General features: G+C 45.4%; 1 protein-coding gene across 2 annotated transcripts in view; it reads right to left on the reverse strand.

Annotated features, from left to right (window-relative positions):
* The window catches only part of ATG16L1 (autophagy related 16 like 1), a 1,009,779-nt gene that overhangs the window by 202,763 nt on the left and 789,877 nt on the right, over nucleotides 1-17,139 (reverse strand). For both annotated transcript variants that reach the window (XM_044070583.1, XM_044070584.1), the window contains one exon: nucleotides 2,079-2,126. In XM_044070583.1, coding sequence (XP_043926518.1) covers nucleotides 2,079-2,126 — 48 coding nt within the window. The remainder of the gene's footprint in view (nucleotides 1-2,078; nucleotides 2,127-17,139) is intronic.

Consider the following 17,139-nt stretch of genomic DNA (forward strand, 5'->3'; position numbering starts at 1 on the left):
CTTCAGCCATTCTTATTTGTTTTTAGGTATAGAGGCCTGAGCATGTGGCCTGGGCATTGGTTTTTTTAGGCATGGATAGAGATTTAGGCCTAAGTAAAGAAGGAGGCGTCGGTTTAATATGCAAGTCCGTAGGCCTGAATACACCCCTCAGAAGCCGGTGCCTACACAGCGGCTCCGGACCCATCCAAGGTAGAGACATCCGCGGGTTCCATAGTTGAAGCATCTCGCGGCATACCGGACTCAGAATGGGTCTAAGCAGAGGTCTGCAAATCAGAAGTAGCGGGTATCAGGGACTGCAAAAGCACCTCACTGAGTACCGGCGCCTCAGCAACCTGTCTCTGTCTTTATCTTTGCGTTTTTTCGGAATCCTGGTAGTCGGATGGCTAACTAATGACATTTCTGGATAATTAAACAGAGAACCGAAATATTTAGAGGCGAAAATATACAGACTGATAGTGCGTTGATTAAATAAAGCACAAAACCGACAGCAAGGTACGTCGTGGTCAGGGCCTAGGCAAGGAATACAGTACGAATGAAAAGTTTTATGAGGTATTTGCTTTCCACAAGTAATGCAATTAACTTTTACTGACATGGGTAAGGAGCAAGAAAAAGTTTCCCCAACGGGGTACTTAGCTTTAGTTGAAGACTTCGGTTCTGAAACTCAAAAACGAAAATTTCAGGAGTCGGCCGACCGGCACTTGCCAACTGTTTCTGCTTCCGGCACTGCAAGAAAGACTGATGTAATGGTGTTGGCTGCATGTTTTATACCCGAAGACCTGACGTCATGGAAGGGACAGCAACCGACGCAGGACCCAAGACTTTGTTAATCAGGCCAACTGAGGGCTACCTGCAAGCAGATAACACAAATGTAATGACTGCAACAGTGAAAAACGAAGAACATATGCCTGAGAGTGGGTTGGATTCCTGGGTGTGGTTCTTACCCTGGGCCTAAGAAACTCTGTCGTTTTTGAAAGAACGGTAGTTGCAAAAGAAGACGTCGGTTTGTGTCCAGAATTGGTAGTGCGAAGGACTTCCTCAGAAGACTGCCTGCTCAGTGGCTCCAGACCCATCCAAGGTAGAGACAACCGCAGGATCCTTAGTCGAAGAGTTTTGCGGCATACCGGACTCCGAAAGGGTCTCAGTAACAGCCTGCGAATCCACAGAAGCAGGCATCAGGGGCTGCAAAAGCACCTCACTGAGTACCGGAGAACTGACAACTAGCTTAACGGAAGCATCGTCGGTAGGTTTGGACCTGTGCAGTCTGTCTTTATCTTTATGTTTTTTTCAGAAGATCTGCTGTCAGATGGCTTACCAAAGCCATAAAGGAATTAGAGGACTGCAAGCGAAACTATCTGGCTACAATAAGGGCCCAACGATGGATAGTTCTGGCGTTGAGCAAAGCACAGAAGTGACAGTGGGGGACATAGTGGTCTGGGCCTAAACAAGTGACGCATTAAGAATGGAACTCTCAGTATGGTATTTGCTTTCCACAGGCGAGACCATTAACTTTTTCTGACATCAGTTACTGCAAGAAAAAAGGATCCCCAATGGGGTACTTAGCTTTAGAAGACTTCAACTTCAATTTGGTAGATGAAAACTCAGGTAGCGGCCAACCGGCACTCCTGCAAACTGCTTTTGGCTTCATGGCACGAAAGACCAATGTAATGGCATCTGCTGCCTTCCTTTACACTACTGACAACTTGACGTCAGTCCTCAAGCGACAGCAACTGATGCAGAAATACTAAGTCTCTTGTATTCAGGTCAGCCAAGGGCTACCCCGGCAGGGATAACCCAAATGTGATGACTGGAACAGTGAAACACGAAGAACATCTATTACTACACATGCTGCTTAAGCATTACCACGTGTGAGCCTGCAATCAGTGAAATACTATTAAAATACAGTGTGTGTTCCATGAGTTCAATCTGATACACATTAGATCCCCTTATTTCACAAAGCTTTCAGAGAAGTTCTTTGAAACTCAAGTCAGAACATGATGCAAATCAAACAAAAAAACAAAACAAAGTTGAAGAAAGTGACAACACTAATCAGCTTAAGAGAACAGTCTAAAAATCCTTACCTGAATGTTACTCTTGTCCAGTCTGAGCCACATTTAAAACCTTCAGCACTGAAAGGAAAAGGGTAGAGTCAGACATCTGCAGCAGAGATTATACTTTTTCAAAATATGGCACCATACAACCCAGCTCTGGACACAGCTCTATTAAAAATACAAAAGAAAAATGCAGAACACTAAGCAAGTTACTTACCTTACTCCCACTGATATGCAGACATGTACAAGTTGCTTTCTGGTAAACAAAGCAATAATTTTATCAGACACCTAACACCTACACTAGTCGCCACTCACGAGATACACAGGACACATACCATACAAGATGACGCGAGATGCAGGCCTACACAGTGGGTAACTGCTGGAATTTCATCTCCAAAATCTGGAAAATTTTTTCATGCTCATGCCTGCGGAAGGTAGGGAAAGTGCCTCCTGCCAGTTCACAGACTCCAGGCTCATGTGACCCTTAATTCAACCTCTACTGTGTCACAGTATGCACCAAGACAGGCAGCAGTAGCACACAGACATAAAAGGATATTATAAAACTGGAAACCTGCATAACTTCTACGAAAATCCACCTGAAGCTACAGGATGGAGAACACACCTTGGCCTGGAGGTGTGGGGATTGATAGAAGGTGGGTAAATAACTGACAGCCCTTCGCTGGGGACAGATTTTAAAAATCTCAGACAGTTAAAACAAAACCTTCCATGGAGGCTGCAGCAAGACTAAAATTGAAAGACAAACGCACAGAGGTAGCTATGACAAATGAGGTACCAATGGACATGTAAACCACTGTAGCACTGTCCAAGGAAATAGTTTGCTGAAAGAGTGAACAGGTGGCAATAGTCATAAAATTAATGTCCACAATTAAGACGGTTTAGGAGCCACACTGCTCTTGGAGTGGTCTGCGACAGCAGGGATTCCTACCACAGGCAGAGGCCAATTTATGAGTATTAAGAGCTTTCCCCTTCACTTTTAAGTGACATCACAGATACTGGCAACAGAGATGCAGCTCGTTAACTATCCTTGTACAGCCCATTGAGTGTGCTTAACAATGGAGCAGCCAACAAACATGTGTAGCTGCAGATGGAGGACCTTAAATGTGGAGATTTGTAACAATGTATCTAGTCTTGGACTTGGGTGAAATTTATGCAGGTGCAGTAGCAGAAGTGCATCTAGAATTGAAGTTTGTTAATGAGGTCCATGGAGTACTTGTTAATTTCTTAACCTGCATATGTGTTGACTTAATATGGAAACATTGTGCAGTGCTGGATATCTATTCAATGGCCCTAGTTGGTGGTGTACAGTTTTGTACCTACCATAAATGTAGATGTTAGAGTGCTAATACAGCTGCAGTCATAACAGATGGGGTTCTCCTGCCGTCAGGCGGGTCCTCGGTCGGCCGAATTCCAAAGTCTAGGTCCAGCGTCGGTTGTCGTCGCTTCTTCCCTGACGTCAGAGCACCAGGGGTATAAAACGCCATTTTCTTCAGTTTTTCTTGCCCCAGATGTCAGGTGCCCCCAGAAGGAAGGCAATACATAAATTTGTGTAATAAAGCAATGCAATATAATCAAAAAACAGTACTTGCAAGCAAATACACCATAAAAGAATACCCCACGAGGGGAAGGAGGGAGGGAAACCTGGACTGCAGCTGTATTAGCACTCAAACATCTACATTTATGGTAGGTACAAAACTGTACTATGGTTCATCGTGCATACAGCTGCAGTCATAACAGATGGGTAGAATCCCAAAGCTAAGAAAGGGGTGGTAGGCACTAGGTGGAACTAGGAGGAGCCAGAATGCCCTGCAAGACTGCTGTGGCAAAGCCTGCTCTAGTTTTGGAGTATAATGGTAGGTGGTAGTGCTTGGAAAAGGTATGCACAAAACTCCAAGTGGCTGCTTCCAATATATCCTTGGTAGGAACTCCTCTGAGGAAAGCTGCAGAGGTAGCTGTGGCCCTTGTGGAGTGAGATCTGATGCCTGCAGGTACAGTCTTACCATGAAAAGAGTAACAAAAGCGTATGCAGTGGGCTATCCATTTTGAGATTGTCTGTTTGGAAATTGGTTTCCCTTGAGCTCCTACAGCACAGGACACAAAGAGCTGTTCTGATTTTCTGAAAGGCTTTGTTCTGTCCAAATAATAACGCAGCTCTCTGTGGATGTCCAAGGAATGTAGTAGTCTCTCCCCTTTGTTTTGAGGATTAGGGTAAAAGGTAGGTAAGTGTATAGCCTGATTCAAAGCTACCCTGGATACCACCTTTGGCATAAAGGACGGGTTGGTTCGTAAGGAAACTCTGTCCTGATGGAAGATGATAAAAGGCTGCACACAGCCATGAGGGCTTGTAGTTCCGATACCCTACGAGCTGAGGTGATAGCCAAAAGAAAAGCTGTTTTCCAGGACAAATATTGCAAATCTGTTGAGGCAGCTGGCTCAAAAGGAGGCAGGGTCAGCTTTTCTAGTATGAAATTGAGATCCCAAGCAGGTATTGGTTGTTTCCTTGGGGGTTTTATATTCTTTGCCCCTCTGAGGAACTGTCTTAAGAGGGGGTGAGAGAATAAAGGTGGATCAGTGTAGTATTCTGCAGAAATGGCTGAGGCATGGATTTTGATGGATGAGAATGAAAGTCCACTGCTTAGCAGCTCAGCTAGATACTGTAATATTTGAGGTAAATTCAGTTTTCCAGGATCCTGGCCCTTTTTCTCATTCCAGGCACAAAACCGTTTCCATTTTGCAGAGTAGGCTTTTCTGGTAGACGGCCTTCTGGCTTCCAAAATGACATCCTGCACCTCCTTGGACAGTAGGGTCTGTTGTGATGTTAAGGAATCTTCCATGCGGCCAAATTGAGTTTTCAGCTGACTGTGAAGAGTTTTGAAGCTGTGCTGAGTCAGAAGAAGAGGCATTCAAGGTAGGGTCCATGGAGGGGAATGCGTCAGGCTCCTCAGGAGTGGGTACCAGTGCTGTCTTGGCCAGTCTGGAGCAATGAAAATCATCTTTGGTCTGTCTGCTCTAGTTTTTAGTAGAACTTTGGGCAGTAGAGGAAGAGGTGGAAAGGCATAAACTGTCATTGTTGTCCAACTGAAAGAGAGAGCGTCCACTCTCCAGGCCTGTGGATGGAAAGTCCTTAAAAAGAATTTTGTCAATTGGTGATTTTTGTGGGAGGCAAAGAGATCTATGTCTGGCCTTCCCCATGCTTGAATTATCTCTGTAAAAACTTGAGGATGCAACTTCCATTCGTGTGGATCTGTCATATTCCTGCTTAGGTTGTCTGCCAGTGTGTTTTCCTTGCCTGGCAAGTACTGTGCTTGAAGTTCGATTTGTAATTCCAGGGCCATGTCCCAAAGTGACATGGCCAGCCTGCACAGGGGGTATGAATGGGTTCCTCCCTGTTTGTTTATGTACCACATTACTGTGGTGTTGTCTGTCCTTATCAATAGTTGACCTGGATGCAGAAGGTCTTTGAAAGCTGTAATAGCATTTGTTACTGCTAGCATTTCCTTTTGATTGATGTGAAGGTGCTTTTCTTTTTGGGACCATCTGCCCTGAATGCACCGATCTGTCATGTGCGCCCCCCCCCAGGCGTAGTCCGAGGCGTCTGTTGTGATGACTTGATTTGCTTGAGGCTTGCAGAATGGGAGACCTGTGTTTGTTTGGCATGCTTGAGCCCACCACAGAAATTCCTTTTGAAGACATGGAATTAGTGGTATTATTGTTTCCAAACTGTGGCTGTGTTGAGACCATAGGTTTTCATGTACCATTGAAGTTTCCTCATATGCAGCTTTGCACATAGGATTAATAGGATGCAAGATGCCATGAATCCCAGAGCCTGCAGGATTTTCCTTGCAGTCAGCCTGGTGAAATTTGCTAGTGTTTTGAAGTATTGAGTTAGTTGCCCCTGCTTCTCTGGCGTGAGGTAGGCCATCTGGGTGTGTGTGTCCAAGTTGGCACCCAGGAAAATTATTTCTGAGAGGGTATTAGCCTTGATTTCTTTTTGTTGACTGTGTATCCCAGAGAATTCAACAACCTTATTACAAAAGCCAGATGTTTCAGACGTATGTGCTTGCTGTCCGCTTGGATCAGGCAGTCGTCCAAATATGGGTAATATTTGTATCCCTTGAAGTCTGCAGTAGGCAATTACTGATGCCAGGCATTTCGTGAATACTCTGGGCGCAGTAGATAAGCCAAAGGGCAATGCAAAGAATTGATAATGGGTTGAACCTGCAAGAAATCTGAGGTATCTTCTGCAATTTTGTCTGATTGGGACATGCAGGTATGCCTCCTTGAGGTCCAATGTTACCAGCCAAGACTCCTTGCCCAGCATGGGAAGAAGCTGCTGTAATGTGAGCATCTTGAATTTTGGTACGATTAAAAATGTGTTTAGGATGGATAGGTCCAATATAGGTCTCCAATCTTTTCCCTTCCTTGGTATCAGGAAAAGTCTTGAATAAAAACCTTGACCTTGTTCGTGAGTAGGTACCTCTTGAATAGCTTTCATGTCCATGAGATCTGAAATTTGTCTTTGTGCCTCTGCCCTTTGATTGTGTGGCAGGTTCGGCATGCCTCTCAATTTTGGAAGGGTGTGAAAATGGAATCTGTAGCCTCTGTTTATAATGCCCAGGATCCATTTGTCTTTTGTGACAATATGCCAATTTTTTGAAAATAATGCCAGTTTTCCTCCTAAGGGTGCTGCCATTTGAGCCTTGCTTGGCAAGCAAAGGGGAAAGTCATTGGGCTAGCTTTCTGACTGGCTGTGAACCATCCTCACCACCTCTTTGTGTAGGAGCTTGCCGTTGTCTGCCCCTATACGATCCTTGAGATTGCCCTCTGCCCCTCGGGCGCCTGTATCTACCTCTTTGGGGTCTGTCCGTGGCTGGAAAGGACCAATTTTTGGAAGGCCAATTTCTACTGAAACGTGGAGGATGTACCTGTAGAAAATCCTTCACTGTTTGCATTGATTTAGCTTTTTCCTCCATTTTCTTTAATACCTCCTCAGCTTTATCACCAAATACATCCTTTTGAAGAGGGGCATCTAGTAATTTAGCTTTGACACGATCTGGTAAGGTTTGCTCCTTGAGCCAGGCATGTCTACGTATTACTGATCCTGTAACAGCAGCTCTACATGAGGCCTCTAGAGCATCAAAACCACATTGCAAGGTATGTTTACCCACTTGTTCTGCACTACGTATCAAATCCTGCAACTCCTTCAAGTCCGATTGTTCAGGTTGTGACATTTTGCTTCTCAACTGTGATAACAGAAACTGTTGGTACTTTAGCATATGGAACTGGCAGTTTAATGCCCTCATGGTTAAGGTGGCCGAGGTGTATACCTTTTTCCCCCCACCTTTCTAAGGATCTGGAGTCCCTCTCGGAAGGTAATGGGTTTTTTGCAGTGGAGGCCTTAATTCCCTTGGGGCCCTGTGAGATGGTTTCTGGGTCAGCTGCATGACTTTTGTATAAAAATTGGTGTGAGTCAGGAACCCGGTAATACCAGTCAGGCTTGACTGGTGCTGGAGGTAAAGAATCTGGGTTAAGGCAGGCCTCCGAGTACACATCTCATCTAGGATGTCTAAGACAGGAGGTATAGCTAGAGGCCTGTGCTGAGGTAGCAAGAGAAAGTCCCTAAGCCTTTTCTTGGAATTGGAGTACTCTTGGCCTTCCCAGTGGAAGTGTTCCCTTAATGTATGCAAGGTTTCCCCGAATGAGTAATCCTCTGGGGGGGAGATGGAGGGAATGGACTCCTCAGCATCAGAATATTCAAAAGGGGAGTAAGAATGTTCCTGTTCATCAGAGTGTTCTGAAATAATGGAGGCCTGGTCAGAGGAGGGGGATTCTTCCTCCACTCTGGGCCTTTTGTCCGGGGGGGGGGGTTGAGATCCCCTGATAAGAGTAATCAAATCCTCAGCCATTTTAAGCATCTGTTTTTTAGGCATGGGGCCTGGGGAAGAGCCCCGTGGAGCTTGTCTCTTAGAATGCATGGCTGCTTTAGACTTAGTGAAAGCCTTGATAGAAAAAGAAGAGGAAGGTCTGAAGACACCTTGAGAGGAGGCAGACCTGTCTACATATTTAGATTCACCACCAAGAGTGGCTTCGGTATCTGTAGTCGGAGTGTGGGCCGAGGAGCCTGCGACCTCGGGCACTGAAGACACCGCCAATGAAGTGTCGTCGGTAGGCAGGGGCTGCGTAGGCGCCTCGCTGAGAACCGGACCACCTGTAGTAGGCTTTGGCGTGGTGTCGGTGGAGGCCGCGGACCGCGTGTGTTGGTCCTTATCTTTGCGTTTTTTAGACAAAACTGGAGTCGGAATATCCAACGACATAATATAGTTAAATTTTTTACCAAAATAATGCTGGGCGAACTCCGCCCGACGCTTAATGGTGCGTTTGTTGAATGTAGCACAAAAACGACAGACCGAGACGTTGTGGTCTGGGCCTAAGCAAGGAATGCAGAGGGAATGAAAATCCTTATGCGGTATTTGCTTCCCACAAGAAATACAATTATTAACTTTGTCTGACATCGGTCTGAGGCAAGAAAAGTTTCCCCAACGGGGTACTTAGCTTTAAAGAAGACTTCGGTTGCAAAATTTTCGTAATTTCAGGAGCTGGCCGACCGGCACTTGAACTGCTTCGGGCACCGCGTGGCAAGAAAGACTGAAGAAAATGGCGTAGGCTGGTTTTTTTTATACCCCTGGCACTCTGACGTCAGGGAAGAAGCGACGACAACCGACGCCGGACCTAGACTTTGGAATTCGGCCGACCGAGGACCCGCCTGACGGCAGGAGAACCCCATCTGTTATGACTGCAGCTGTATGCGCGATGAACATCTGTCTCCAGATGTATCAGAATTTAAGGGCAAGTGACGGTTAAGGAATGTGAGGCAGTTACTACATTTCCTGAAAGTTCTAAGTGCCAACATGCAGACCAGAAGGGGCTACAAGAGACTGGGGTTCTATAATTATTATAAATGGCAAAGGTACAGGTTTGTCTTACCATACCTATCAAGCAGTTCATTTTCTTAGTAACTGGGGAAGAGTATTTCAAAAAGCTGTGAGTTTGTCCCCTCTGGTATCTTCTAAAGAGAATTTCAGATTTGCCACTAAATTTAAGAAAATAGTCGCCCTAGAACCTACAAAATATGTCCTGGCCTCAAATGCATGCAGTAATGCCGAATAGTCACCAGCTTAGGGTTGTATAACCCAGTAAACTCAAACATTCTTTTTGGCATCAGGAACTTCAGAAGTCTGTCAGTGAAAATGGCCTCTCGTATGGGCCAGCGTTTCACCGTGGGGAGAGGTCATCAGGAGAAAAATATGGGGCACAGACATTCTCACGTTCATCATCACAGCCTGGGGAAAGTATGTGTCACGGAGTGCAGGGAGGACATCTGAGACTGGAAATCCAGGGTGATGTTAGGTTCCAAAGAATCCTTGAGCAAGTTGGGTGGCTTGAGTCACTGCTGCACTTGTTTGAATGTTCATCTAATATCAAGGGCCTAACATGACCAATCAGATTTGCAAAAAGGGTTAAAAAGCCCTGGGACAATGAAAATCATTATGTGGGACTGGGTGGAAGGTAAGCTTTACTTGACGTATTTTTGACTGTCCTACAGGTTTGACCAAATCTGTGACTCGAACCAAGCCTGGGGATCTTTCCATTCAGCCAAATGGTCACGGCTGTCCACTATTAGTGCAGATAACCCCTTCGCCCCTTGCTTTATCAGAAGGAGCCTCTATCAGAAAAGCAGAGCAGTTGTAGGTGGGAAGTTTGGCTTTGTGCTAACTTTGGATCGACATCCAAGTCATCTGATACAAAGGCCACCACAGGTGCATTATAAAGGTTTGGCAACTTCTTAGATTCTGGCCCCGAGGGCAGTAGCATGATACCTTGTTACGGATGTCTTCTAACAAAGACAACACTGGGGCATACTCTGACCTAGGTCCAGGGTGTGAATTTCATATCAAGAGGTCCAGATGACTGCTATCTGATACCATCAAGGTATGATGGATGAACCTGCTGGTTTTAAATTTCTGGCCTAAAATGCTTACATGCAGAAATGATGTGGTTGTGGCATAAATGAATATGTCATGCCGGTCTTTTAAACTAATTTATCTTTGCAAACTTGCTTATTCTGCTTGGTTGGCATCCCCAAAAGTCTCTGGGAATGTTCAATCCTGAGAAGGCAAATGAAATTAAATCTTAAACAGAGACTACTACAGACAAAACCTCCTATTAGAAAAGGTAATAATTCAGCCTTTGGGGGTTTGTTGGGTTGTCATGATCTACGTTCTTCCATTCATGTACTGAGACTACAGAAATGTCTAACTCACCATGCAGTGAAAAAAGACTTGAAGACTAACCATACTATCCCTGCCTTTATACTTTGCTGGGGAGGTGCCCAAGGGTGGGAATGGGTTCAAATTGGCCAGATGTAGGACTACACCTGGTCCTGAAGTGGTGACTGCAACAGTGACTTACACAAAACATATACAGCTACATCACTGGGTGTTAGCAATGGAAAGTCATCCTAGCATGACCTGCTCCAGAGGCAAAAGACATTTACAGCAGACTGACTTAAGGACCACTCATGAAGAATAATAAGACATTGCTCGAGTCTGTCTGCAAATGAAATGGCCTGAACCAGGCTATGCAATGCTATCAGAAATCGGACTCAACATGGACCATGCCTGCAGCTGCTTGGCCTCCAAACACAGGGAAAGTACAATTGTGTACACTTACCATAACCGTAGATGTTAGAATGTATTCACTGTTGCAGTCATCACACTTGGGTTATCTGCCTGCAGATAGTCCTCAGTCAACCCGAATAACAGTGTCTTGGGATTTCTGCGTCGTATGCTGTCGCCTCTTCCATGACGTCAGGGGTATAAAACATGCAGCCAATGCCATTACATAAGTTTTTCTTGCCCCAGATGTCCAGAGCCCCCCAAAATATGAAGCAATTACATGGTGTGGAACACCTCCAGTAAAAAGTAAATACCATTACCATAAGATATGGCCAAAAAAGAGAATAGGTAGAAAGTACAGAAAAGTCAGGGGGGCTGGAGGGAGGGTAACCAGGACTGCAACAGTGAATACACTCGAACATCTACATTTATGTTAAGTGTATACAACTGTACTATGTTCTTAGTGTTTCTCTGTTGCAGTCATCACACTTGGGTTGATTCCCAAAATTGAGGAAGGGTGGAGGCAGTCAAGATGTATTAGGGCTGGCCAGCAGTCCTTGCAAGACTGCTATAGCAAATCCAGCTCTGGATTTAGAAAAGATAGGCAAGTAGTAATGCTTGGTGAAGGTGTGTACAGAACTCCAGAGGTTGCAGCTTCCAGGATGTCCCTGGTAGGAACTCCCCTGATAAATGCTGTAGAGGTTGAGGTAGCCCTAGTGGAATGGGTTCCGATTCCCTGTGGGGTAGGTTTTCCATGGTGTTTGTAGCAGAAATGGATGCAGTGCGCTATCCATTTGGTGATGGCTTGCTTTGAAATGGCCTTGCCATCTGCCCCTGTAGCAAAGCTGACTAGCAGCTGGTCAGATTTTCTGAAAGGTTTAGTCCTGTCAAGGCAGAACCTAAGCTGCCTGTGCACGTCCAAGGAGTGCAGGATCTTTTCCCCTTTATTCTGAGGATTAGGGAAAAAGGTTGGTAAATGGATGGATTGGTTTAAAGCCACACTGGATGCTACCTTGGCCATAAATGATGGGTTAGTCTGAGGGAAACCCTGTCAGCATGGAAGATAATGAAGGGTTCCACAGCCATAAGGGCCTGCAACTCAGACACTCTTCTTACTGAAGAGATGGCTAGAAGTAAGGCTGCTTTCCAAGACAGGAATTTTAACTCTGCTGGAGCAGCAGGATCGGGGGGGGGGGGGGGGCGTGAGCTTCTCTAGCACAAAGAGAAGGTCCCAGGCTGGAGTGGGAGCTCTCCTCGGGGGTCTTAGATTGTTACCTCCTCTCAAGAACTGTTTGACCAGAGGGTGAGAGAAGAGGGATGGCTCAGTATTGTAATGAGCTGAGATGGCAGAGGCATGAATCTTAACAGAAGAGAATGATAGGCCTTTGTGGAGCAGTTCTGCTAGATAATCTAGGATTTAAGGTAAGGTGGGCACGGTTGTGTCCTTTCCCTGAGACTGGCTCCAAGAACAGTATCTTTTCCACTTTCCTGAATAGGATTTCCTAGTACTAGGCCTCCTGGCCTCAAGGATGACATCCAGCACCTGTTTGTGGAGGGTTGCTGGTGATGTATTTATGGAATGAGCCAGGCTGCTAGGTTCAGGGTTTGCAGTCGAGGGTGCAAAATCTGGCCCTCCTGCTGGGATAGTAGGGAAGGGGTCTGATACAGGTGCCAGGGTGGCACTGCTGTCAGACTGCATAAAAGTGGGTACCAGTGCTGGCATGGCCAGTATGGTGCAATCAGGATTGTCCTTGTACTGTCCTGTCTGATCTTGAGTAGTACTTTTGAGAGAGGCAGACATGGAAAGGGATAGATTGAGAGGTTTTCCCATGTAAAGGATAGGGCATCCACTTTCCATGCTTGGCTGTGGGGAGTTCTGGTGCAAAATTTGCTCAATTGATGGTTTTGGGGGGGAAGCAAAGAGGTCAACCTCTGGTGTCCCCCACCTGTGGATTAGAAGCTTGAATGAGTTGTGTTCCAGTTTCCACTCGTGTGGATCCATTAGATTTCTGCTTAAGTCGTCTGCCAGTGAAGTTTGATTGCCTGGCAGGAATTGAGCTTGCTTCCACAGAGCCATAGCTAACCTGCAGAGTGGGTAGGAAGGAGTTCCCCCCTGCTTGTTTATGTACCACATAACTGTGGTGTTGTCCATCTTTATCAAGAGTTGTCCTGGAAGGATAAGGTATTTGAAGGCTGTCACTGCATTCTGTACAACTAACATTTCTTTCTGGTTGATATGCAGGTGCATCCGACTCTGGTTCCATTTGCCCTGAATGCATTTGCCTGCCATGTGAGCCCCCCATGCATAGTCTGATCCATCTGTAGTCAGGGTTTGGGCGGCAGGGGGTACATTGAAAGGGAGCCCCTTGTTGAGGTGGCAAGCCTCTGGCCACCAAAGGAACTCTGTCTTTATACAAGGAATGATAGGAATCATTGATTCCAGGTCCTGAGAATGTTGACACCATAGGCTTTTTAGATACCATTGTAGTTTCCTCATATGCAGTCTTGCATATGGAATTGGAATGCAAGAGGCCATGAACCCCAGGGTTTGCAAAATTTTCCTTGCCGATAGCTGGGTCTTTGTGGCCAGTAGTTTGAAGTAGGCTGTCAAATAAACTTGTTTCTCTGGCGTGAGGTAAGCCATCCGGGAAGTTGTGTTCAAGCTTGCTCCCAGGAATACAATCTGTTGGCAGGGTACTAGATGAGATTTCTTTTTGTTTATGGTGTACCCCAACGAGGTTAGAAGTTTCTTTACAAATGCCAGATGTTTTAGTAGCATGTCCTGGATTTCTGCCTGAATCAGACAATTGTCCAGGTATGGGTATATTTGAATATTTCTCTGCCTGCAAAATGCAATGGCTGGAGCTAGACACTTTGTGAATACCCTGGGCGCAGTAGATAAGCCAAAGGGAAGTGCAGAGAACTGCATGGAGCCTGCTCTGAAGCGTAGGTATTTTCTGTAAGATTCCGTTATTGGAATGTGCAGGTAAGCTTCCTTTAAGTCCAAGGTTGCCAACCAGGCATCTTTGCCTAGCATAGGAAGCAGCTGTTGAAATGTTAGTATTTTGAATTTTGGGATTACCAAAAAGGTGTTTAGAATAGAGAGGTCCAGGATAGGACGCCAGGAGCAGTCTTTTCTGGGTACCAGGAAAAGGCTCGAGTAAAAACCTTGTCCTTTTTCTTCTGCTGGGACAGGTTTAATAGCCCTGATACTTGAGAGAGAACCTGCTGTTGAGCCTCTGCCCACTGATTTGGGGGTAGGTCTGGCCAACCGTTTGGGGTTGGTAAGATGTGGAAGTGGAATCTGTATCCTTAGAAAACTATATTTAAAACCCATTTGTCCTGGGTAATGAGTTCCCAGTTTTTTGCATGCAGGGCAAGCTTTCCTCCTAAGGGAGCAGGCAGTTGAGCAGGGCTTGGAAGGGTTAAGGTTAAGTCATTGTGACCTTTTTCCATAGGGGGTGTCTTGTTTATGGTGTACCCCAACGAGGTTAGAAGTTTCTTTACAAATGCCAGATGTTTTAGTAGCATGTCCTGGATTTCTGCCTGAATCAGACAGAGACCAGATAGCGAAGCGGTTAAGGTGTTCGCCTCCCAAGCACAAGGTTCGATCCTGACCTCCGGCCAATGCATTATCTCCGGCCTTTGCATTATCTACTTGTGCTTCTGTGGGGGGTCTTTCCCCCAAGTCATGCTGAATGTTACCGTCTGAAACTCACCCATTAATGGAAGACAATTAAAACGGGAGAATGAACAAGAAAGTACTCAGCACTCAAGTACCCCAAGACAAGTAGAAGAGGAAACAGACTTAGACGAAGAAGACCGGCAGCATCTCCAAACAGCATGTGAGATGACTGCAAAACAGATATGTGGCCAAGCAAAGGATAGAAATAAGGTACTTAAAGAAAGGTTACTGAGGAAGTCACGGAAGTCATCAAAAAAAAAAAGAAACCTGAAAGGCCAAATGGTACAGTGGTTAAAAAAAAAAAAAAAAAATGGTACTACTTCCAGCTTTGGAAGTGGGAGCTCCCCACTGCTTAGGCTTGTGTGTAGCCTGAGACTGTAACCTAGTTGGCCTGCTGTTCCTGGGTTTGGGCTGAGAATGCCTAGAAGAGACTGGAAAGAACAAATTCTTAGAAGGCTAATGCCTACTAAATCTGGGAGGCTGTACTTGAAGGTAATCTTTTAACAGTTTGCATAGATTTAGCTTTTTTCTCCATCTTTTTAAAGACTTCTGCTTTGTTGCCAAACAGGCAGTCTTGGTTTAAGGGAACATCCAGTAATTTAGCTTTAACATGATCTGGCAAGTTTTGCTCCTTAAGCCAAGTATGCCTTCTAAGTACAGACCCAGTGACAGCAGCCCTGCAAGATGCTTCTAAAGAGTCAAAACCACATTGCAAAGTAGGTTTACCAACTTGTTCAGCAGAATGCATTAAATCCTGTAATTCTTTATGTTCAGCACAGTCAGGAATCAACATTTTTTAAGTAGTCCCATAATATGCTGCTGCTGCTACTTTAACATATGAAACTGGCAATTTAAGCCCCTAATGGCCAAAGTAGCAGAGGTGTATACCTTCTTACCCCATCTGTCCAAGGCCCTGGAATCTCTATCAGAGGGGGTAGGGTTATTGGCAGTAGTAGCTTTAATGCCCTTAGGTCCTTGAGAAACGGTCTCTGGATCCGCAGTAGGATTCTTGAAGAGGAACTTGAGAGAGTCAGGTACTAATAGCTGTCAGGTTTTCTGGGAGCTGGAGGCAAGGTGTCTGGGGCCAGGCTAGATTCCAAGAAGGCATCATCTACAATGCCCAGAACAGGAGGGATAGCTAAAGGCCTGTGTTAAGGGAGGAGCAAGAATTCCCTAAGCCTCTTTTTGGAATCGGAGTAATCCTGGCTTTCCCAGTGGAAATGCTCCCTAAGAGTGTGCAAGGTTTCACCAAAAGAAAAATCTTCTGGAGGGGAAACAGAGGGAATGGAATCCTCTGCATCAGAATCCTCATAGGTAGATAAGGGCAAACCCTGGTAATCAGAAGAAACAGAAATTTCAGAATCCTGATCGGAAGAATCAGAAGGAAAATCAGTTCTAGGCCTCTTAGAGGGGGAAGGCTGGCTTCCCCTAATTAAAGTAATAAGGTCTTCAGCCATTCTAAGCATTTGTTTTTTAGGTATATGGGTCCTGACCATGCGGTTTGGACTTCGGTTTTCTAGGCGTGGGTCGGATTTTAGGCCTTGACGAAGATGGCATCTGTTTAAAATGCAAATCTGTAGGCTTGAATACACCCTCTGAAGCCGGTGCCTGCAAAGCGGCTCTGAACGCATCCAAACTAGAGACATCAGCAGGTTCCCTAGTCGAAAAAGCATCTCACGGCATACTGGACTCCGAATGGGTCTAAGTAGAGGTCTGCGATTCTGAAGTAGCGGGTATCAGGGTCTGCAAAAGCACCTCACTGAGTACCGACGATCTGGCGACTAGCTTAACGGAAGCGTAGTCAGCAGTTTTGGACCCATGAGGTCTTGTCTTTATCCTTACGTTTTTTCAGAATATTCGTAGTCGGATGGCTTACTGAAGCCATTTCTGGATAGTTATACAGAGTACCAAAATAATTTGCTGCAAATATAGACAGACGACGAATAGTTCGGGGGTTGAACAAGGCACAAAAGCGACAGCGAGGGACATCGTGTTCTGGGCCTAAGCAAGGAATGTAATACGAATGAAAATCTTTGAGGCATTTGTTTTCCACAGGTAATACAACTGTTAACTTTTACTGACATTGGATAAAAGCAAGAAAAGGAATCCCCAATGGGGTACTTGGCTTTTTTGAAGACTTCGGTTCTGAAACTCGAAAACGAACATTTTAGGAGTCAGCCAACCGGCACTTGCAAACTGCTTCTGCTTCGTGCACTGCGTGGCAACAAAGACTGATGTAATGGCGTCAGCTGCATTTTTTATACCCCTGACTACCTGATGTCATGGAAGAGGAGACAGCATCCAACGCAGGAATCCAAAACTTTGGTATTCAAGCCGGCTGAGGGCTACCTGCAGGCAGATAAACCAAATGTAATACAGTGAAACATGAAGAACATCTTTGTTCTTAGGCAAAGAATGATGGGAATCGCTGTTTCCAGGTCCTGAGAATGTTGACTCCAGAGACTTTTAAGTACCACTGAAGTTTCCTCATATGCAGTCTTGCATATGGAATTAGGAGACTGCATGAGGCCATGAAACCTAGAGCTTGCACTATTTTTCTTGCAGATAGCTGGGTTTGGGTGGCCAGTAGTTTGAAGTAGTTTGTCAAACAATCCTGTTTTTCTGGAGTGAGGAATGCCATCTGGGAAGTTGTGTTTAAGCATGCTCCCAGGAATACAATTTTTTGGCTGGGTACCAGAAGTGATTTATTTTT

The sequence above is a fragment of the Protopterus annectens genome, chromosome 4.part1 (genome assembly GCF_019279795.1).
Source record: "Protopterus annectens isolate FY-2018-M chromosome 4.part1, PAN1.0, whole genome shotgun sequence".
Classification (NCBI taxonomy): Eukaryota; Metazoa; Chordata; order Ceratodontiformes; family Protopteridae; genus Protopterus; species Protopterus annectens.